At 40.9% G+C, this 24,680-nt stretch overlaps 1 protein-coding gene across 1 annotated transcript; it reads right to left on the bottom strand.

Annotated features, from left to right (window-relative positions):
* Positions 1–878: 878 nt before the first annotated feature.
* Positions 879–24,197, bottom strand: RAB32 (RAB32, member RAS oncogene family). Its single transcript, XM_005446579.4, has 3 exons — positions 23,763–24,197; positions 6,171–6,448; positions 879–3,668 (listed from the first exon to the last, which is right to left on the bottom strand). Exons 1-3 carry the CDS (start codon positions 23,989–23,991, stop codon positions 3,519–3,521), a joined length of 657 nt encoding a protein of 218 aa, XP_005446636.1. The 5' UTR covers positions 23,992–24,197; the 3' UTR covers positions 879–3,518.
* Between the last annotated feature and the right edge of the window lie 483 nt (positions 24,198–24,680).

The raw sequence follows: 24,680 nt of genomic DNA, 5'->3' as shown, positions 1-24,680 counted from the left end.
CACTGAAAGATCACTAATTGCTCTAACTCCTTTCTAGTTTTCTCAGCAACTGTAATGCCTCATTAAACTTTAAGTGAACAGAGGCTGACTTGGCATTTGCTGCACAGACATACTGCACAACTACAATCCAGGAAGACTATATGCCATCTCCAGCCTTTACATAGTTGATGGAAACATGCCAGGAAAGACATCTTACTGAGGCCTTGGTTCAGATTTTTTACTCAAGTTTTTCATCTCAAAGCTGTCCCTTAAATATAGGGACTAGCAAGTCAAGTACTTTCTCCTTTAGGATTGACATATTTCAGATTGCAGGAGATAATGAAATGAAATAGCATGGGGCCTCTGTTCATCTGATTGAAATTATTACTTCACTATATATTCTGTACATATAAACCAAATTACATTTGACACTTCACTTACTTGTCTGAAATTAAATTGGGTCTGTCTGATTTGAAAGATACATAGAAATTTAAAGTTATTTGCTTCATTAGGACAGGTTTTCATGATTAGTTTATTTTACCTAAACACTTTTCCACAAAATACAGTTTCATTCTCCTCCACCAGGGAGATGCTCCCTTTCCCTTCTTCAGACTAAAATGCTAGTCTTTTCTTACAGTTTTCACCTTCGGGCTGGATTAGATTTCCTAAGCCACCCAGAAGCCTCATGTATTATGATGCTCCCCCCAAGGAACGTGCCGTTTGTAACACCACAGAAAACTAGCCATTTATTAAAGCTCAAACTCCCCTCACCCCTTCCACCCCCCACCCCCAAAAGGTGAAAGAAAAGCAAAACACACCTACATGCAGGTAGAAGAAATTGGTTTTCAGGCCACTAGGCTTCGGAAATAAGAGTCTGCTCTGTAATACAATCTGCACAGTCACTTTAAACATTTAGGTTTTTATTTTTCATAATGGTAGTTCCTGAACTTCACCCTGCCTCAGCTTCTCCAGTCAGTGACAACCTGTATCAAACCTAGTGTAACTCCAACACAGTTTGAAAATCATGGCCATGTAGAGCTTTAGAAAAACACAAGCTATATACAGAACAAAGAAGTGCTTAAGCATAAGCAATAGCTTTTCAACCAGAAATTTAGACATTATTGAAAATAAACTGCATAGGATTACATTGTCACCAACAGGACCCAGATGAGATTCATGCATTCAGGTAGAGTCCTGAAGCTTCAGAGTTTAGTTCTCATTTTGCTGTTGAATCTGAAAACTAAAAAACAAGAAAAAGCACAATAGCCATTTGGAAAAAAAAAAAAGTCTACCTCCACTGGCAGTTTCCCCAGTAAAGTAGGTATTTAAAGAACTAGCATTTGAATGTAGACCAACATTCTATGCCATGCTAGACAGACTCAAGAATTGGTCTTTTTTTGCCCATTAGTGACACACTTCATGTAATATTTCATGAGCTCAGTAAACTTACAGTTGAAGCCAAGCAAACATGAAACTGCATCTTGTTTGACTGGTTATCAAGATTTATCATGTTTTGATCTAGTCAAAAAGCATCAAGTAAACAGGCTATGCACATATTCCACTGGCTAGTTACTGGATTTGTGCCCCTGTAATTGGAGTGTAGAAAAAGACAATATACTGGAGATTAAACAGCTTATTAAAAGTGAGGTTACAATCTAAATGGAGTTGTTTAAGTAACTGAATAGGAAGGTTACAGTAGTTGCAGGTTACCTAGAAAAGTTACCAATACAAACAAGCCAGCAAGCAAGGAACATGGATGGGGTACAGCTTCCTTTCTGAAGTGCTACAGGCTTAAAATTTAAAGTAGCAATCAAGCTTTAAGCATCCAGTAAATCTGCACAAGCCTAATGGACACATTCTTTATAGTGGCCCATGATAGGTGGATAAGAGACCATGGACAAAGTTCAAAAGATTCAGGCTAGATAAACTCTCAGGGGACAGTCAAGCATTGAAACAACTTTCCCAGGCTTTGTCAAGCCTTACTGTGGCTATGTCAAAGGGTTATTTTAAATTCCAACTAATAGAAGACAAAGTTGTTTCCAAATGTCAATGAAAGCATTTGTGTATAGGATGGGACACCTGTGAAGATTCATGTTCTCAAAAGCATACACCAACAACATTCATAAGATGCCCAAATAGATCTGTCACTTAAAAAGTATGTTACTCTTTAGAAGAAACAGCCTAGGAAGTCTCAATACAGATTAAGAGTATATCCAATCTGGCACATACTTCATGTTTACGTTTAAACATCAGCACCATGAGACCAAGCGAGATAAGACTTCTGAAGTCAGCAGCAGTGAGGTACCAGGACAGAAGAAACCTTTAAATTAAAACTGAGCTTCAAAGCCTTTCAGCCAAGCAGAGCCAGAGTTCCAAAATGTATTCAAGAACCATGAAATCTCCCTAATCCTTTTGATCTTCATTTGCTGCCAAAAATACACAGGAGTTATAATGAGGAAACATAAGCATCCCTGCATATAAAATTACAAACTGGTAAGCCAATTCACCAGCTCTAAGTAGTCAGAAGAGCGCAGCACTGTTCTAAAACTGAACAAGATTGAGCTTGGCAGTTTTGTGGGGTTTTTTTGATAGGCTAGCAAGAACCAGTTAAGCTATTTCCTTCAAGACCTCTCTCCTTTCTCACAGTACTCAGGACCATCTCAAGACAGAAGGAAAAAGGAGCAAGCTCATTATCACAGGTAATTAAGATATTTAGTTTTTGAACTCTTGGTAAAGTTTTCAGTGTTAGTGCATGTAAAAGTTATTGGTTATGCATTTGGATGAGGTTACCATAACTACGTGCCTCAGTTGTACAACTGTATTCATTAATGTGTTTCATGTGTAAAGTATTAGTTGAAACTACTCTGCCTTAAATGGCTGGAGATGCATTTTGGTTAGTATCTCTATAACTATACCTTTCCCCTCTTAAATACAATCATTTACCCACCTTGTTCTTACTCAGTGGTACAACCCATCTACTTCACTCAGTCTTAGTGAGCACACTAAAATACCTCCCATCTGTTACTGGTCCCTTCAAGATTTCCGGGATGTCTCAGTCCAGGGGAACTAGTAATGAGACAGATCCTTATGGTGGGGGATAATAAATAGGAACAAGTGTGTAGGCAAGAAGGCTGAAGTGGGACATTACTGGTGACAAAGGAAAAAGTTTAAAGGTGCAAGTGTCTACTCAGCTAAAACCATGACAGATTAGTCCTATTTGGAATGTAGCATATGTCCTAGAAGCAAACTAGACACTGAATGCTGTCTTTGTTCGTTTTTAGGAGTATAAATGCTACCTTATGTTCTCAAGTAAGAGGACACTAATCAGACTTAGATGCAGCCACTCAAGCAAGTGGAATGATAACTCACAAGATACTCATTTCACACTAAACAAGAATATGTAAACACCCACAAGAATCACCTATTCAGATAACACCAGACACCCCATATGGATTGTCACAACACAGCACCATAGCAGCAGTTTGATTTCAGGAACAGTCTTGCTGCTCATCCCATCACATTTTTGAATGGTGGTAGCACTAGCAGCACTGTGATTTACTCTCTGCTTTCAATGGGTCTAGGTCCAGTTTTGGTTTCCCCACATCATTCTCTTCATTAGGAAAGGTTTTGTAGTTGGCAAGGATGTTTTCCACCAGGAATCGAGCAGCTTCATCTATGTTGATGTTGTCCTAGAAATGTTGAAAGCAAAGAATTCAGTTTGTTTTTCTTAACTAGTCACACATTCCTGTTAGAAGCTGGCCAAACCAAAAAAAAAAAAAAAAAAAGTCTTCTACAGTCTCATCAGCATGACACAAACAGCTTAAATTCATAGGTCATTGCTCATACACTTGCTTTCTGAAAAAAATTACCAGAAAGGTTTGAGACAAAGGTATTCATCCATATTACAAACAGAATACTTCAACTCTAATCCAGTAGGCAGTTTGGGGATAAGTGTCACCTGCATTTGGAAGGCTCACAAATGCCAAAGTGCATTTCTGCATTACCAAAGATAACAGGCAATTACACTGTTCATAGTAGTATTCTATGTTTTGGGGCCTTTTTCTACTTCTGCTGCAGTTTGGATACACTTATTTAAAAGGACATTTTCTATCAGCCTCAAACCCCCACCTAAATCAGGTTGCCTCATCAAGCCACTCTACGTTTTCTTGTGCATACTTTGAAAAGTACCTTCACATACACTCTAGAGAGGGTGTGTACGCAGGATACCCTGATGAAATACCTCACTAGATATCTCAGTTACTGAGGTGCCAAGCTGGCCAGTGGCAAGAGGCCTTTAGCCACAGCTTTGACCTGGCCGGTCCACCTGTTAGCTCACTACAGGGCTGCCACATTTGTAATTGCTCATCTTTTGGAATCAAAGAGAATACCACCCCAGTATACCCTTCTGTCTCCATAATTGTAGATCTAAACTCTACACAAGTAAGGTTAGATCATGAGAACATTTGACCCATCACTACTACACTTGACAAGCTTGTGGTTGTCACCACAAACTCTGCTTTTGGCAGTTTGCAGATAGGCACTTTCCCATGTCCAGAACACAGGAGGATTCTCCTCACTTTAGTGTAATTATGTTCCTAAGATATTTCTGTGAATATTTATACTCTCTGCAGTTCTTTTGCCTTTAATATTCTCCCTAATCCACAGGGAGTGTGACCTATATTACTAATGACAAGACTGAAGATTTCAAGTATCAGTTCCAGCAGAAAGGCAAAAGCAGATTATCAGGATATTTAAGTGGGCAGGACTTAAAACCATAAACTCATTTGGTATGCTTAGAAAACAAGAAAGCTGTCCTGAATTTTTGCCAAGCTAATTTAACACCTCTTCAGAGTACTAAACAAGTCAATTCATAACTGAAATAGGACTAGTATTGTCTGGACTTTTCTCTGCACTGAGAACCTTGTTTTTCATTGTTGTGTCTTAAATGCCACCTAAAATGCAACTTGTCACTACAATTCTGCATCAGGTTTTGTTCTAGTGTTACTTGCATTTATTTTTAACCCATGTGAAGTTTATACATAGCAGTGTTATGGGCAGGTGAAGCTTCAGGGAAGACATAACCCAAAGCAGAATCTTTGTATTCTTTTTGAGTATAAAGAGCCTTAAAATCAGCATTTTTAGTAACAGAAGGGTGGGTTTGGAAATTATTTGTTCAAATGCAAACAAATTATTAGCTAACTTAAGTAATTCCTGTCACTGTGTACCCTTCTTCCTTAAAGTGGTCAGGAAGAGGCTTGTTACTTTATTTTTATGTTTCTCTTACAGACTTCCCCCACTCCTTAAGAGTTGTCTAAGCATCGTTTTGTGCCAGTTCAGCAGCAGCAGCTGAAGGAAGTAGGCAAAAACCAAGGGAAATAAGGGACCTTGAGGTTTAGCTTACCCTATAAAGAAGTTATCAACCAGACTAGTAATTTGGTCTGTAGGCCACATTGCCTTCATCTAGAGGAATCTTCCATTTTAAGGATCAATTGACTTCAGGAACTGCTGGATTTCACTTCCACTTAAGCTACCACAAGCTTACCTGTGCATTGACCAAGTCCACAGACTAAAAGTGTACAATATAAAAAGTTACTCAAGGTTATCCGATTAAAGCAGCTGTCTATCTTAGCTTAAGTTACTATATGTTACTAAGAACAATTTGTTTTTTTCCAGTTCAGTCTTGACATTGCCTGATAAAAAAGAAAAGTGCTTTAGTGACTTTATCATCTGGGTAGGTAGTAAAAAGTGAGCAAACAGCTTGTTCACTTCTAGAGTCTTACCATTTCCTACATCCAACAGCGAAGACAGAAGCTGCAACTAAAGACCTGTACCTAAAGATTACCCGTCTCTTTTGGATAGCTTGATCAGCATTTAGTAGCATTAATATCTAAAGAATGACTCTTTTTCATCTTGCATAAATCAGGATCAGAGTCCAACCCACTTAAACTCAGTGAATCAAGGTGTTCAGTTAGTTTTAAGATTATCTTAATTTGAGATGCAGTTCTAATCTAAACCAAATATACCACAAGTCTTCCTCAAGTGCAAGCTAGCCTGTACAACACTCCCAACTTTTGCTGAACATTGGAGACTTGACTCACACTTATACTCGATAATTTTATTCCCCATAGGACTGTATTCATCCATTCTTATGCCAATACTTAAGAATTAAAACGTTTATTCTTCATGCTCACCTTGGCAGACGTTTCAAACCATCCAGCAAAGCCACCTTCTCTGCAGAACTGGTCCATTTGAGAGGGATTCTGGCTGCCATCTTTCTTCTGGTCACACTTGTTTGCAAGAAGAACAGCAGGGATGGGGCTGCCATTGGGAAGTAGTACTTTACTGTCCAAATCATGCTTCCATTTTGAAACAGCCTCAAAAGTGGAGCCTCTTGTGACATCAAAGACCACAAAAGCACCAACTGCTTCTTTGTAGTATACTCTGGTCATATTTCCAAAGCGCTCCTGGCCTGAAAGAGAGGATGTTGACAGAGTATATTCAAGCATAGACTGTAGTCAATATAAATGGACTTCTGTACCAGGTTAGTACATACAAGTTTGGCATTCAGGTCTAGTCACCCAGTTCATACTACGTTGTCTCTATGCTATATAAGCTCATTATAGCAACCGTTACATATTATACACAGCAAGTCAGATGCTAAAAGCAGTTTGCAATCCCAACTGCCACTCTGAATTTTTCAAAACTTTAAGTAGTAATGCCTAAAACCAATACCAGCACAACTACACACAAATTCTTTAATCAAAAAAACTTTGCAAGATTTAGATATACATCGAGTTACTGCAGCTAAAGACTTAAGCAAACTCAGACTTTCTGAAGGGTGGGTAACAAGGGTTTCTACAAGCTTCAAGGCTAAACAGAAGATGCTTTGAAGGCTGTTAAGTCACCTATATTATAGATTTTTTTTTCCCCTCAGGGACAAGTTCAGAAGGAGTTAGTTTAACAGTCCTAGCTAAACCCATTACCTTTGACTTCATCTTCTAAGTCTAAGGCCTTCTCTGGAAGAGTTTCTGACTATAGGAGTCCTACAGCAACCCCAGGATTTGAAATGATTATCAGAATAGTATATTTTGAACAACTGCACTTCAACAAGTATCCAGAAGAAAACCAATGGTGTCATGGTTTAACTTCAGTCGGCAACCAGATACCACACAGCCGCTCCCTCACTCCCCCTCACCCAGAGGGATGGGGAGAAGAATCAGAATGTAAAACTCAAGGGTTGAGCTAAGAACAATTTAATAGGGAAAGCGAAAGCTGCCCATGTAAGCAAAGAATTCATTCACCACTTCCCATGGGCAGGCAGGTGTTCAGCCATCTCCAGGAAAGCCGGGCTCCATCACATGTTACTTGGGAAGACAAAAGGCATAATGCCAGATGTCCCCACCTTCCTCCTCCTTCCCCTAGTTTATATACGCAGCATGACATCATATGGTATGGAATACCTCTTTGGCTAATTTGGGTCACCTGTCCTGGCCGTGTCCCCTCCCAGTTCTCCGTGCCCCTCCAGCCCTCTTGCTGGCAGGGCCCCAGAACCTGGAAAGTCCTTGAATGAGTATAAACGTGACCCAGCAACAGCCAAACCCATCAGTGTGCCACCAACAGTGTCCTCACACCCAAACCAAAATGCAGCGCTGCACCAGCCACCAAGGAGAAAATGAACTCTATCCCTGCTGAAACGAGGACAAATGGTCAGCAAGTATACTAAACTAAAAAAGCCTTTTCTTAAGTACAATTATTGTTGTTTAGTATACTTCAAATGTAGTATTAGAACGCCGGTTCAGTTATTCTTCTGTTTGGAAGGTCAGATCATCACGCTGTGTTTGTACTGCGCACAGCAGTGTCAAATGCTAGCATTTTGTTTGGAAAGTTCAGGCCACTAAAATAGCTTTCTGCTTTTCCCAATGAAGACTTTGGAACAAAGTAGCCCCTGCACTTAATTTAGTTTTACAGTCTATCGTCACTTCAGCTTTTAGCATTTAGTGCCTATCCTGGTTTAGAATAGATAAAGAATTTTAACTGGAAACGTAAGTGTCCTCCGTTTATAAACATTCAAGTCCACCTTTGACAGCAAGGACAAACAGTTACAAGGAGAACTGGGTATTATAATCTTCTAAGAGCCAGAAATTCATTAGGTGAAGGAACCTGAGAAGGGATCCTGTTCAACGGCATGTTTTTTGAGCTCAATTGCCTCATTTTAGTGTCTGTACTTCAGTGTACCGATTAGCTCATTCCCTATAGACATTTTCAGAAAATGCTGACTAAGCAGCTGTTAGAACTGCCTGAAAGCAGCAGCTATAGTGAAGTGCCAGAAAACTACAAAGCTGACTATTTCTGGCTGTTCAACTTTAAAGTATGAGGCTGCATAAACCAGCATCACTAGCCAGCGTATTCTGAGGATTGGAAGTTACACGTGCAATTCTTTCCTACCAGCTCATTATCCTGTGTGAGAACAAGAAGCACACAAGAAGAAAGCTCTTCTCTCCATATTCAAAGCTCAAGATTTGAAGCAGCATTTATGCCATGGACTCCAAGGCCATCAAGCCAGGTGCTAAGTCTGCATCTTAGTGCCTATGTCATTGGAACAGACACATTGCTTGTACAAGTCTCCTGAACAGCATACACAGAACTTGCATACAAGTAACTCAAATTCTCTCTCTAGGTCTTCCCAGGCTGGATTCTTATGCCTGACAGGTGTTTTTTTGTATAGCTTTACTACAAATTGTTGTACCATGTGCCCATGGTTTTCATGAATCAAATACCTTCTGGCCAAGCTCTTTCCTAATGGCTTTTACTACTTCTGCAGATCAATTGTGTCACATCTAAAGAAGCTTTATCTTTAGATTGTTGGGATTTTCAAGTGAAGCTGCACAGAATCCAATTTCATTACATTAAGCCAGTCACTGCATATGGCATCACACAAGCTATAAGGAGCTCCTTCTCAGCTTCCCCATTTGTTTAGTCAGTCTCACCGCTGATTCCTATTACACAGGAATGCCTCTGTGCTAATGCACAGAGTCTTGCATCCAATTCAGGCAGTATATCCCTTCACACCATGGGACAGGCCCACAAGACAATGTAATCAAGGTCTGCAGTGCTCTGTACCAACATCGGTGTTCTAGAGAAAGATTTTTTCAGTTTGGCCCCAAAATGGCCTAGAAATGAATACTACTTGCTGTTATTTACATGACAGAACACATGAATCTGAAGCAGCACAGGGAAGTCACATCACTCTTGCCTATTCAGTTGCTGAAGATCTGTGGGGATTTCAGTCTTTAATTAAGACTAAGGTTTTCCAAAAACTTGATGGACATTTGCCTAATAAAGTTAAATCATGTTGACAAGTTGCAGAAAGGGTTGCTAACCAGCAGGCAGCAGAGCCAGCATAATCACTACATACGAAAACTAAGTTATTTGGGAATTGCAGAGAAGATTCAGGCAGTTATGATTTCTCAGACAGCTGTGCATGCTGTAAGTAAACATGGCTGTGATCAGTTACCACAGTGCAGAACATTACCATTGACTGAATCTCTTCCTGCCTACTGCCCTCCCATCCAAATAAGCTTTAAAGATAAAGAAATATTAGCTATAGGAGGCTCGTATGGCCTTACTATAACCTTTGCTGAAGCCTGCACAACAGTGCATTTAAAGTGTATGAAAGAGGTTGAATTAGTACATTATGACATATAGCTTCCAAAGAAAAGAAAGTTACAAAATATATATCATAACCAAACTTGGAAGAGTCCTAAAAAACACCAAATGTTTTTTCTTAAAGCATTAACAGGGGGCCTAGCCTTGGCCAGAAAGTCTGAAGTCTGTCAATTCCACTTCCAAGAGAATTCCCTTCATCTTACCATAGTCAGTCTTCCCCACTCACTTGGCCAAATGTCTTTACATACTACAAATTCGAGAGTTGCATTGACTGGTAACAACCAAGATTGCCTGCCAGTTGGTTCCTTGACACTGGTGACTTCTCATGCTCCAGTATTCCTCAAGCCACATGAAGCTTTAACACTGTGCAGCCTCCTGCCAGCTATGCTATACCAGAAAGGCACCAGTCTTGTAGCAAAGCAGCAGACTAGCTGAGTCCCTTCATGGGGCCCTGACTAGGAGTGGGGTTGTACTGACAGATTCAGGAGCTCTGGAATAATGGAGAACCCAAGGTTAGCTTCGTACTGTGTTTCCTTATTGTGTGAGCAGACAGCAGTTCTGGTAGGAACATCAGCCTACACTGAACTGTACTTTATTTTGTACTCTATAGCAGTCACTTAGAAAGCTTGGGATTCAATTGCCCAGACCAATAATATTATTTCTAGCTGGCTTTACTGATAGTAGTAAAAGTTTTTGCTTTTACAGTATCAGGTTTAGTTTTGAAAAAACATTAATACATATTCTTTCATAATTTAAATTTGGGTGAAAGTAGACGAGTGATGCATATATCAGCATGAAAGCTTCTATCTTATTAGATTTGAGCTTTATATCAGGAGGATTTGATACTCCTTACCCCTAAAAAAATCACACATAAGCTCAATGCCACTGTAGTATTAGAGATCAAAGCCTTTTAATATGTCAAATACTCACCAGTATGAGTGATGCCCTTTTCTAAAGTAGCCCAAACCCCAAAACAGTTTATTATGCAGGGCTGCCTTCACCTCTAGAATTCACAACAATAAATCTGACCTGCATACTAGCTTATGGCTGTTCTTCTGTCGTGTCTGGAGGCTAATGAGGATGGTTATATTCTTTTTATTCCATAAAAAGAAGACAGAAGCAATAACACATAGCCCACCTAAGGGGTAAGAGGTGGTAGATGTGTACTGAGTTCTTGCTTCCTGCTATATAAACCGAGCAGACTTTCTTTACAGTCCTGTTATTACTGACAATGCACATGCTGAGTTTCTTGCAGAGGATACAGAACGTTCTAGACAGCCTTTTCAGAATTTAACAGGACTTTCAGGCAAAGCTTTTGCAAGTGCTTTTCTGCTTGCAAAAAAACCCGTACAGAAAAAGCAAACCATAGAATACACTATTCCCCCAAAGTCTAGAGTCTTCTATTTGTTATTAAAAGTAAATGACTACATTTTTGCCATGCTCAGTTCAGCCAGGGATTTGTCATTCCCTTTCCTATGTGCAGCAGAATTTTTGCCGTAGTCATTTAACCATGTGTGAGATTAGTGTTGAGCAGTGCAAAGAGTGGATCATACCCACAGAGGCGAAAAAAAAAAAAAAGATTAAAGTGATCAGATGAAACTAGACATAAGGTCTCTAGTATGTATAACCATGGAAGGAGGACAGGAAGCTGATTACTGCAGCAGTATGGGAAGGACGTTACAGGATTAATCATTCTGGTTGGTCTAGTGCCTTGACATAAACCTGGTGATATCAAAGGTATACTTTGTGTTTTAGGGGTTCAGATATAGATAAGGAACTAAGCTACAGGGATCAGAGGTTTTGTTTGGGGCCATGGAAGTGGCTGCATGCAATGCAAAGTTCTGCATTCTCTAACCACAAGATTTTCATACCTAAATGATTCAGCACATACTGTCACTATGTTTTCCAGTAATTGCAACATTAAATGAAATGCTTGCATAATGTCATGCATCAGGAACTAATACAATTCGCTACAGCGGCATCACCGGAATTATGTTAGTTTAAAACTGTATCAGAGCCTGGGAGCTATTCTTGCTTCCCAGTTTACATTCTAACAGGGTAAACTGTAAGATAGAAACTACATGAAAATCAGTCATAGCTAGGATTGACATTAGAAGCTTTATCCTTTACAGTGAAGTAAAAGACAAGTTATCATAAGATTCAGACAGTGCCAACCTTGTTTTGAAGTACGCTTTAAAGTTACTACAACAATCTTTCTCAACGTAAGGAATAAAGAAGGGAGTCCTGTTTATCACAGCAGTGTGACTCACTTTCGCAGTTCTTGCTTTTACTTAGCAGGAGATACCCTACACTCCTACCATTATTTCCACTCTTGACTCCTCCTACATGATGGGAGTTGAGGCTAGAAAAAGTGAGTTAAGTGCACAAATGACTGCTGAATATGCATGCTACTGAGTTTCTCAGGGTTTCTTTTCCCAGACTACTTGCCATACCTAGAAGTCTTACCCAAGAACTTACTCTTGAGTAAGATACCAAATCTAGAAGCAGCTACCCCAACTATAATTTTTTGCTATGAAGGCAAGTTTTAGTTTACCTCTGTCAATACCCACAGTATAGCACAGATTTCCCACCCTGTAAAAAATCCAAGCTTAGTCTTACCCGAAGCCACACAACTTAAACCAGAGTTGTGTTAACTGCATTTAAACCCTTAAATCTCACCAGGATTACTGACAGACAACTGGACGGAGTTCTTCAAAGTTCTTTTTCAGATGAGACTAACAGTTCTAGCATCCTCCAAAAATAACACCATTAATGAGGAAAAGAAATATGACCAACAGTTATAAAATCCTGACAACTGGAAGAATGATAGAACAAATAGTTTCTTTCATTGAAGTAACGTTAGTTCAAGTCATCTTTGACAAGGCTAATCAGCTTAATGGATGGCCAGAGCTCAAACTTTGATTTTAGCAAGTCTGGCAGTTCCACATCAAATAATATTAAACTATAGATGTATAGTGTAGACTGCAGTCACCCAAAAGTCAATGCACAACAAGATGAGGAGTTTTATTCCAGCATTGTTTGCTGCTAACTGGAAGACCAGTGCAACGAAGTTTTGCAGTTTTCCTGGAATACTAAGTTATCAAGAGTCTGTTAAACAGAAAGAAGTGTTCAGTTTATGAATAAAGCCAAGCAGCTCTTGCAAACATTGTACTTCAGAACGCTGAAACTCAAGAGTTGTGTTAGTTTAAAGGGCAGTTTAAGTTCAACAGAAAGAAGGAATGTACCACACAGGAAGAGTTCAATCTATAAAACCAAGCAAAAAAAAAAAATAATCTAGCAATACTGCAGTAGTGAAGAAAATCATCAAGATACCTAGTGAATCAAATTAAGTGAGTTCAAAATGCATAGAAGTAGCATTCTGCTAGTGTATTTTAGTTATTCTGCTCTTCTATTAACAGGTACTATATACACTACAGTGCACTCATGCATCACAGCGTGCTTATTAAGAGATATAAGTGAAAGGTAATAATAGATCAGTTTTAGTCTGGGAATACTTAAACATTCTCCTTCCACAGAGAAGAGGCTTCTGGTATGAACTGTTTAGCATTACCATTAACAGTCAATTAGTCATGCCAAAATTCAAGAATAGAGCTAGTCTGTCACTAATGCCCAAACTAACTGACAACACCATGGCTCTTAGGTCCTCATTATCAACTACTCTGACCTTATTGGCCACAGTGTGCAAACACAGTGCCACTATTTAGGTTTCAATGTCAAACTCCACAAGTCACTTGTTTCAGTTTCCAGGGCCAGGAGACATTCATGCTTTTATTCGACCCAGACAGGAAAACCCCCACAATTCAACAATAAGTGAAACCCTTTTTTCCAGTCGTCTTTCTGCCAAGGGAAGGTCTAACCTAATGAGCACTCTCCTCTCTGCTCCAGATGTGCTGCTTACAAAAGCTTTTTTCTCTAGTTTCCTGAATTTCTAGGGTCAGTTTTTCACATATTAACATCAAGGAACATCCAAGTGGCAGCCCCTTAAATTTCAACTCAGTAAAGTTCACATCTTTCAGCATTGTAGATGTAAGCTAAAGCACCATCCAAGATGGCTGGGCATGCAGCCCAATCCTCGCACCAAGTTAGAACCATCATTACTTCCAAAACTCACTTAAGTCCTTTAGGAGCCACAGGCAAGAACAGACTACGCTTTGGATGCCTGTTGGTCCTACAGCTGGATGTTTGGCACAATACAGAAAATATCCAGAACTGCCCTGAGGATACATCCCCTAGTTCTCCAGACATCTAATGTACATTTTAGCACTACCAGGGTCAAGTGTGACCTGACTGAGGCTCCTTTTCAGACAGATGTATCAATATGTTAACTGGCAAGCTACCAGCGCTGACAGCTTTCATCCCTCTCCCCAAACCAGCACAGCTTGTCCCAGAACTGTCTTACCCAATTAGGTTGAATCAGCTATTCACTAAGAAGTAGGTTAACCAAATCACTATCAATATTACAGGATATGCCCAAATGTCTACCCGCTTTATCACATGGGTAGCAGTTGTAGGTTGAGAGTAGACACTGAGAGTGTCAATACTACACAGCTCTCCACTCCTCACTCTGCGTAATAGCTTAAATGGGTAAAAGATGCAAAGTGTTTAAACCACAGAGGTGTTGGAACTATGCTAGCAGCTCTAGCAGATATTAGAAACCTTTAAGAGTTAAAAAGGGCACATCTACCCTGACTTTTACTTTCCACCCCTGTGAAAGTAATATTTGGTATTTGTGGTTCTGGCGAAAAACACCTTGTAGTTCTTGCTTTTGAACCTCTTGAATATGATACCCTCCTGTATTAGACAGTACTAGAAACACTTTCACTGACTGCAGCTCTTAACAGTTTAAGAGACAAAACGCATCAGATGATTTTTAAGGCAATTGCTAGTGTCCTTTCTTACTAAGGGTGGTGTGGGAAAATTAAATGACCACTGGATGGACTTCTGCCTAAAAGTAACTGTCCCAAACCCTTCAGAAGAACAGTCTTCAGGGGAAAAGGTAACCTGCCTGTTAATCCCTGTTCAGCTGACCCCCACTTTACCGTAAGAGATAACCAGAGGATCAAAGGTTATGTCTGCATTAGAAAGTTGCAAGGTGCAGTTGAACAGTTCTGTTGAATGAGACAAGTGTCAGAGACCTGACTTCCATAGTACACACTATATACATGTGTGATAGACTAGTCATTGAAAAGTTATGAAGAATATCAGTTCGGGTGCAGCAGTATTTTGATTGCTTAGATCATAACAAGGTTTTTCCATGTTCTTAGAAGTCACTATTTCATTCTGAAACGGTAGGAAGTAATTGCTCTAAAGTTTCATTGCACAACACGGCCACTTTCTAATCTAGTAATTTCTTAGCTACCTGAATTTTCAAAGTCAGCAACTAGCCCTTCTGTTCACTGTTTGCTATCTTTCCATTTACCGCTTGATCTTTATTCTAAAGCAGGACAGTTCTGTTTGCTACCAGTGAAACAGCAAGAGCACTGAGGTGCGAGTGCTCAGAAGTCAGACATCTGATTTCCATCAGGAATGCTGGCCACGTCTATCATCCTAATAGATGGGAAAAGCACACCATTCTCCTTCAAGGCTAGGAAGCTTTCCTCTAACAATTGCATGGTTCTCAGGGAATTTTACAGCAAGACTGACAGACTTTTCATTGTTGCCTGTAGCCTTGGGCCAATTCATGACTTAAAATTGTTTAAACTTCACAGCTCACTATCTTGTCTTTAAGAAGTTTAGAGACAATACCCCACACTTAAGGTTCAAAAGGCTTTGTTTAGCATCAAATATTTATGGCAGTCATGTTTGTGTAAGAAAGTTTCACCTGTTTTGCTTGCATCTGCTGAACAGTAAATTAACAAGAGAGGAAGTCTCTGACTAAGCACTAGATTTCCATCCCCAGAAAAGCAGAATTCAAACAAGCTAAATGTTTTCTAACTAGCTGTCAAGTGCAGCACACATGGAAAAACCCTCCTTTGCATTAGTATTCAGAAGTTGACATCGCCCAATTATTAGCGCCAGACAGCATGAATTGGTACTTCCTACCTTGCTTTAACTAGACTTACCCAAACAAGTAATCTGCTAGAGTTAAGCTATTTCACTCCTGACACCCTCTAATCCATCTCCTTTGGTGCACTGTCATGCAGCCAGAGCTGTACTGTGTACTTAACAGTGATGCTGCACAGCACTACAGCATTTCACAGCGCACAGAACAATTCTAAAGTCAGTCTCAAGAACAACTTTATCACAAGACTGAAAAAATGTTAATCTCCAAAATGGTCAGTGTGTCATGGCACACTGTGTGATTGGAATTTTGTATCAAATAGCTGCCACTTCACTCTATCCAGCACTCTAGCCTGGGAGCATTTAAAAAACAAGTTCACATAAGCTGCTTGCAGTGACACTCAGGCTGCTTTTTAATCTATTATTTGGAAAGTTACTAAAATCCATACAATAAGGAATACTTGTTTTCATTTGCTGCTAATCTAGAAGCTGCTACTGAAAGTTTGCTAGTCTTTCTCTAGACAGTTATTTATTATTCAACAAGCTCTATAAACCCCTGAAATCCCATCATTTTTTAAATCATAATCTTACCACCCCATCTACATTTGTTCTGTGTCTCCATAGTGAGAGGAGAACTTTGAATCTAATGTTCTGCCACAGGTAACTTGAGAAACATGCTGTGCTTTGTAGTCGCTACTCACTGCTGGTCATGCTAGCTTTAACATGCAAGAGTTTCACAGGAATTATTCCTATGCAAGTCACTTCCTTCTGACATGGCATATCAGACATCAGAACGTCTGAAGTGATTATTTGAAGGGAACAGTTCACAACAAACTACAAAAGCCAGGCAATGGTTATCCTGGAGTTCAAGGAAGGTATTTCCAACAGCTCTGAGACAGAACCCCAGCGGCCTTGCTTACTACTGAAGGGAAGAATCTTATTTTACATAGCATGCTGAAGTCTTTTTTTTTTTTTAACCAGGCAGCTAAGATCACCTGTCTTGTGAAATGCAGGGAAGAAAGTAATCAGTTGAAAATGACCCTTTTACAGCATCTGCCAATTCAATTGTACTTGTGTATATGCACTTCAGTAACACCCTGTCCAAGCGTGCATATAGAGAACACTAAACTGGTAAGAGGTGCAGTGGAGATGTACAGTGAAGACCAAGACTCTGAAGCTGCGACACTGATGCAAGGAGGAGAGTTGATAAAGGTTGATTTACATCCATTACACCGCTCTCTTTATGCAGGGAGTTTATGTTTAGCATTGTCTACTCCAGTTTGTCTCTGAAGGGTTATGCACTTGGCTCGTCAAACCAGACTTACTGCATTACTTGAGTCGGTATTACATGAAGGGCAAGAATTTAGCCAATACTTGCCTGAAAAAAGCATTTATGATCAATGTAAGTTAATGATTTCTGCAAGGATTTCTAGTTTGTTTTATAATCTGACCCCCAAATTAGTTGTGTGATATATACTGTTTTTCCTCCTGTCTGCTGTATTACACAAAATAACTTTGTTATTGTTTTGCTTTAAGGTAACTTCCCTCCTGCCCATTTGATGGATACCCATCTATCCTTTCTTCTCTGTATCAGAGTGCTAGGGAAGCATTTTTGTTGTGATCTTGCAGAAAGCATAAAACTTCTGTGCAACAGCTACATATGATATGAACTTGTATCTATTTGAAAATAAGGCTAAAGTCCCATCTATTCCATAGTGATTAGAAGCTCAAGCACTAAGTGCATCTCATTGTTGGCAGAAATTAAGAATACCTGCCAGATCAATACAGCAAACTTTTAAGCCTGTAGTAGATCAGACTGTCTTCTAAGATGACTTCTTTAACCCCATTTCTCATAGGAGACCTAGAAAAGCCTATGGAGAAATTCTAAACTTATTTCCAAGACACTGAAAGAACATCTGTCTCAATTCTACCATTTAACTGAAAATTAACTGAATAGTCCCATCTTGCATAATCAAAGTTACCATACTAAACTTTCTTACAACACCACGTTCAAGACTAACATTTCCCATGTGCTTACAGAATTCCATCAGCATAGAGGTTTTAAGAAGTTTAGTTCAAGATAACATATACAGTACTTTGAGTTGCTACATAATACAGTACTATGCACAAGAACCTTCACCAATATGAATGATTCAGTATCCACCAGTAAGACAAGGAAGTTGCTTCATCAGCAAGGTCAACCACCATACTTGCCTGATAGCATTTCACAAAAAGTTACTTAAACAGAAGAATTCCAAAAAAGAAAGCATATTGACATCCAGAGCATGTATTCAGAGATGTCTGAAGGCTGGAAACACACCAAAAAAACAAGTTTAACATGTTCAACGCTTATTTGAATACTTAGCTTAGGGCTCCAAGCACAGAAACTCATTCTCAGCTGAAAGCTGGTACCCAATTCGGCTTTTCCAGATGAGCCACAACAAAGGAAACCCTCAGAAGATTTCCCACAGAGGGGTGGTTTCTACAAGGAAACCAAGTCCACTTTCAATTCTGTTTCTTACCTTGACTGCTTTTAAGACAGCATTCACACTTTCAACGTTAGCTGGGCTTCTATTTGCCCCTCCTCAAACTTTTATCTCCTAGTTTTGCATGCTTCCAGCCAGTATCATCCTTCAGTAATTTTTCTCACATGAGATTTATACTTAAATGTGTGAGCAGGAAGCATTCAGAAGTCAGTAACAGGTCTTTTTCATCAGTCAGGAGACTTACATAAAATATTCTCCTGCCCTGACAAGATAGAGCTGTCTCAGCTGTTAGCAAAATTATAGTGCTCCCATCTCCACATGAAGGCTGCTGCTGCTAGAGCCTCCACCACCATGTAAAATAGAAAATAACCTCAGTAACTTACCAGTTTCTGAAAAAACTCCCAGTTCTGCATCCATTTCTGATGCAGTTATTTGTGTGCACGTTTTTCACTCATTAGGTATAAGAGTGAGGAAAAAACACAGTTGGGGGCAGGCTATGCCTGGATTGTCTTTCCTCCACCCTACGCTCACTTGTACTAGGCACACAGCAATTTGTTGTTTCTTTTCAGGAGTTACTTTAATCCCTACATTGAGCTTCAAAATGTGTTGTGGTCAAGGTCAAGTTGTTACAAGAGTACTTTGACTACCTTTAGAGACTGCTACCTTCAAGCTCTCCATACTTTGAAAGACTCCCCTGAAAAGCAGCTGAAGTACATGCCTTTATGGCACAGAGCAATGCATATATAGGAAATTGAGGTTTTCTGGTTGCCCCCTATAGACTTTCAGGGATGCATTAACACTGCTTAAAACCTTATTTAAATAATAATAAAAAAGAAATTAGTCTATTAACATAAGAAACAAATCAATAACCTGGTACATAGAAGCAACTTGGCAGTCTTCTGACATGTCAGCAGCACAAATGCAGACGTACATACAGCTGCTTGAAACTAAGGTTTTACACATGCTAGTACAATATCTCACATACTGGAACAGACTGAATGCCTTTGAAACTCAGCTGTGTACGGTTGTGTATTTTAGTGGCTATGCTCCACAGAAGATGCATAGCTACCAAGCACTCCACCTTTCCAGAGGAGATAACATTTTCTGTCCCAATGCAATAAGATCTATCAAGTGCTGCATAACTCCTGATTATCTAAGCAAGAAGGCTTGCATTTTGCCTGTGCTAATTTCAGTTCAAGTTTTCTGCCCTGCTGTGAATTAAGTTTTAGAATATCCTCCTCCCACATTCGTGGTTTCCTGTACTCACTTTCCCATTTCTCATGGCTTCGTATTGATGACAGCAAGTTAACTTCCTAAAGAAGTTTAAGCTTAACAGCAACTCACGCATGTAAAACTCACTTGTCTTCATAGACAAGACAGTTATTCCAGCTCTTCCTCAACTTAGTATTTGAGGAAAATACTTCATCTGATTTCTCCACCCTCTTGGGGACCGGTATATACTTCTAACAAGTTAGAGTTCAGATCTTTAAGGAGACAGACAAGAGTTTAGTAACAAATCTGCATGCTGCAAGTCTTATCATTCAAGTTCTGAAAGCTTGTTTACAGAATGTTTAAAACACTGAAGTACAGTCATTCCTCTTCTGTTTGGCCGATTTCATAGCCAAGCTCTTCCAGTTAAAGCATTGATCCAGTTCTAATAAACACCTTTACAAAGAAATTCTAACAGAGTCCCAGAAGGATGCTATTACACCAAAGTTAATGCAGAATCACTGCCAAAGCTTTAAAACCAAATTTGTCAACCAGTTGTCATTAGTGACTTCTTCAGGAGAAGCCAAGCTCAAGTAGTTATCTATGACTTTTACCACCCTTGCCCTCCAGCAAGTTGTGTGCTTGTACAGGCTCATGTGAGTGACAGTGATAGTCAATGTGATCATAAAGCAGCAGCTAACATTACTGAGTTGCTGATTTTATTAGAGCAGATCAAAAGGTTTTATGATACAGAAAATCCTTTTAATGTGTTATTTCAATGATATTTGACTGAGCTTCATCGATATGCTATGTTCACCTCCTACACTATGTTGTGGTCATTGCAGTACACTCGCCAAAACAGCATGCTTGTCAAGTAGGAATGTTCAGTGTACTGAAATAGACTTTAAAAGCACTTCCTAATCATTAGGTTTCCTTTGTTTTGTATCTTTTTACCACAATGACTCATTCCTATCTCCTATTTATTTCACCAGCTATTTGTGTCCTTTGATCAAGGGAGTTACCCTGGTTCTAACACTTTCAGAATTTATCCAGGAAGAGATATTTATCATAACTCCACATGTCAAGATAAAAACAAAAGTAATGCCTAAGGGCAGCAAAGTTTAGAAGTTTTGCTCCTGTATGAACATGCACGTAATCTGTGCAGCTTCTTTCAGAATACTTCATGCTGCAACCAAGGTAATTTGACAGTTACGGATAAGTCTTACTCCCAAGCTTCTTCATCTCCATTATTCAAGAAGCTACAACCTGTATCTAAAAACTAAAATGCCTGAGAACCCTTCTGAAATACACAAGTCTAGGCACAACAGTACCCTTCTTCCCCGTACACTATTTCACACCCCATCCCCTTGATCCCTTGCAGGAACCTGCATTAGTTTTTTACTGGTAAAAATAGCCTTCTTGTTGTAAGGTACAAAGCATAGACAGTGTAACACTGTCATGCTCTATTTGACAGAATTATCTAATCACTAAAAAAAAAAAACCACCACTCAGCTAGCATAAGAAGTTGAATTCACTCATGAGCCTGCTGCATTGCAACACACAGCACAATATTCATTATTTTGACTACAATCACGCCAGAAACCAGTACAGTATCTGCATTATAGCCTTTGACTGATGACTGAACTACATTGTTAATTTTTATCATTGATTTGGTTACAGAACCTTGGATTGCAGGACCCAGCTCTTTGAGGAAAGCTTTATGATGAACTGTGGAGTACAAGCTTTGATCTAGTGAAAAATAACATGCCTCACTATGCTTAAAGGTTAGACTTTAATTCAGAAGCCTTTTTAAATGCATCGTAATCAATTCAGAACACTAGCACCATATTGCTTGCAGGGAAGTCACATGTAACATTAATTACCATAATATTTCTTCAAGAGATCTAAAGCTGTTTGTCTGCACAGACCAGCAGACAAAATCATCTACATGAGCTGTTGAAAGCCAAAAGACGGTTGGGCTGATGAGCTAGAAGGGAATGACTATCACATGCTCAGATACTCTTGTTACACACTTCAGTAAAGCACTTCAGGGAATATGCACTATGACTATAGAGAACAAGGTTGAAGGTTCCTTCTATAACTAACAATTTCTATATAAACTTGTTAACATCCTCAGGTATTTACAAATATGCTTGAGTATAGATGTAGACAGCTGGAGAACATGCTCCCAGATTGAGAGCTTCAGGAGTTTTAAGACCACAAAACAACCCTTATGGATATTAAAATCCCCTTTATTTTAATGATTAATGCCTAACTGAGACGCCAAGTTCTATAGAAGCCTGAACTGTTACTCTCACACTAGCTAAGCAGAGATCAATCAAAAAAAAATAAATCACTAAGGCTAAGATTACTTCTCTTCTTGGTCTTGTTTTTCCATTGGGGAAGGACTCCCAGCCCCTTGGAAACAGAGCAGCCTGAACTACCAGATGAGACATACGAGTTTAGTGCAAGTTGCAGAACAATTGTATTTTCCTTTATCATTTGTGCTAGGAAAAGACTAGTTAGGAGTTTCATTCATTGTAATACAGGAAAAATATTTCAGTGACTGGAAAAAAATTTTAATTCTTCCATCTATCAGCAAAATGATCACAAGCCTCCAGGGATTTATCAGCAGATTTATCTTAACTCAGTCTCCACCTACCAGTGTCCAAGATGTACTAAGGGCAGTAATCAAGAATGAAAGATACAGAGTCGTCTAGATCTTGAAATGAACGCATGGGTGTATTGCTAGGACTTCCCATGATATAAGTAGGTTCTGCCCAAACTTTGTTACAAATTACAGTAAGTTTCTGTCTAGCCTGTTGGAACAGATTGCTTTGGCAAAGCACACAGCCTACCCCAGCCCCAGAAACCAAGGGCTGAGAAGTTAAACACAAGCATGGCACCCTGCCAAATCCCAGATCCTGATAGTCTCCCCTCTTCAATCGGGAACCCCAGACTTGCTGAAATAATCCAGAGCACTGTAGCAGCTTGAACCACAACTGTTAATCGATTTACAGAAAGTTAAAACTGATCCAAAAAAGGAACACACCAGAAGAGAAAGCTTGCCAACACTTCACTTGCTCTCCAAAACAGCAATTAGAAAATATTTTAGTTCGCCCTACCGGCCAACAGCAGAAAGATCTATGATGTGCTTCAGCATATGGCAGTAGGAAGCAGGCTTTTTGAGGAATCATATTCAAAGTGTTTTAAGGTAACCTTTAGAGAAGGCCAGAAGCTGATGTATAGCTGGCCTGTCACAGGGTTATACCAGCCACACGTTATGCTTCCTCTTTCGAGCTTCCACTAGATAAAGCCTAGAGCTTGTGGAAACAGTAGCTACCAGTTGTTATCCTAGTTATCTTCCAGCAGCGCAAGTTTAAACACCAGCATGTGAAATGAAGTCTGTTTTTCCAAATCCAAGAAGATATTTTAACATCTTAGAGATGGATGAAGAGAGCTGCAGGTTAAAACCTGGGCTGCACACAAAACTAGAAATGCAATACCACCAGCTTGAGATGATTAAGGAGTTGAGGGGATAGACTTCTTACAAGACCACAGCAAAATGAGAGTTTGTTCTGTGGCATCTGACACCACAGCACAAGCAAAGTTAACTGTGACAGGTATACAGCTGGAGTCTTCAGAACAGAGGTGTTAAAGAACAGTTTTGAATTACACATAGGAAAGGAATGATGTGTTGTTTGGGCGTGTGAACAGGGCTTTTCTGCTCCTCTGTGCTCGAAGTACCTTTTTGATAAAAAAAAATCCAAAACCTGAATGTTTCACACACACAACACGAGTGCCATTCCCTTATTCCACCTTGCAGGGACACAGTTACTTTTAAATAAGGCAGGCAACTCCACTGCTTGAGCACAGTTTGAGCATACTTCCTTTGAAAGACAGTTTTAGGTACTCAAGTTACCTTTATTTAACCTGTAAGGCGTGCTTACTAAACATAACATACTTGGAGGAGATATTCATTTCTTCTAGAAGCATTAGGGAGCCGTAACCCTGAGTGAATGTAAGCAGCAGCGATAACCAGGGCCACAGGCACCCAGGCAAGCAGGTCAGGGGGAGCAGTACGAGCAGGAGCCCTAGGGCCAGCAGGCAGAGCAATGCACTGTCGGGAACTACCGCAAAAAGCCAGGGCCAAGGCAAGAGACCCGCAACTTCAGCTAACTAGAGCCCGGACAGTCTGCAAAAAGTCAAAAAACTTCACTCCCACACCAAGACCTCCCTCTACTTGCATCTCAAACACAGGCAAGAGGGGCTGCAGGCAACAGGAGGAAGGGGAAAAACAAGGCGGCACTTTTCACAGTCAAAACACTCTCCCCCCCAGAGGCCAGGCCCACAGGCCTCTGCCCCGCCGGGGCTCACCCCGGAGCCAAGCCCGGTCCCTACCTGCGATATCCCAGAGCTGCAGCCGCACCAGGGTCTTGCTGTCCCAGTTGATGACTTTGAGTGCGAAATCCACCCCGATGGTGGCCCGGTAGTGCTGAGAGAAGAGCTGGTGCACGTACCGCTTGATAATACTGGTTTTACCCACACCCAGCTCCCCGATCACCAGCACCTTAAAAAGATGCTCCCGGCACTCGGGCACACCGGAGCCCGCTCCTTCCCCGCCGGCCATCCTCGGCCCTCCCGGGGCGCAGCGGGGAGGCCGGGCTACCGTGGCTGCCGCTCGCTCGCCCGCCCTCCTCTGAACTTTCCCAGCCGGCAACTTTCCTCCAACTTTCCCCCGCCGCCTCCACGCTGGGCCGGCCTACGCCGGGCGGGGGGAAAGGGAGAGGGAGTGAGGGAGGAGCAGGAGGAGGGAAAAGCCGCAACCACCTGACTGCAGTCACAGGACGCGGAAACTCCGCGGCCATATAAAAGCCCGGGAGGGGGGGAGGGGCGGGAGGAGGGACCCGGCCCGCGGTGCCAGGCGGGGTCCCAGCGTCCCCCCGTAGGGTGTCTGGGGTCCCGTCTGGGATGGGCTGGCCGTGGGGAGGCCACCGGCTCCGTCCCGCTCTCCCCGGGCGCCCGCCGGGGCACGCGTGCCCCGGCGGGCGCCCGGGGAGAGCGGGACGGAGCGGCCGCCGTGGCGAGAGCTGAGGGGGCTCTTCCCTGGAAACGCTCGAGGTTTCTCCCCTCTCCTCAGCAAAGAGGCTTGCGGGACAAAGAGGGCTTTACCATCACGTCTGCTGACAGCAGTGCTACCGTAACCCTCACCCACAGTGGAATCCCCGTTACCGGGCTTGCTGCCCGCCCGGCCCGGGCCTGACCCTGCACACCAGGTGGGGTGCTGAGCCAGGCCCGGGGCAGTGGGGTAGGCAAGGC

The sequence above is a fragment of the Falco cherrug genome, chromosome 6 (assembly GCF_023634085.1).
Source record: "Falco cherrug isolate bFalChe1 chromosome 6, bFalChe1.pri, whole genome shotgun sequence".
Lineage (NCBI taxonomy): Eukaryota > Metazoa > Chordata > Aves > Falconiformes > Falconidae > Falco > Falco cherrug.
Note: the sequence above shows the minus strand (reverse complement) of the source record. Positions and strands in the feature narration are given on the sequence as shown.

Bases quoted from the DNA above. Each gene is read 5' to 3' on its own strand.
- RAB32 (XM_005446579.4), bottom strand. From the start codon at position 23,991: ATGGCCGGCGGGGAAGGAGCGGGCTCCGGTGTGCCCGAGTGCCGGGAG. The intron at 6,449-23,762 runs GTAGGGACCGGG...CCTCTCTTTCAG, and splicing joins GCAGCTCTGGGATATCGCAG to GCCAGGAGCGCTTTGGAAAT. The intron at 3,669-6,170 runs GTGAGCATGAAG...CAACATTTCTAG, and splicing joins GGTTTGAAACGTCTGCCAAG to GACAACATCAACATAGATGA.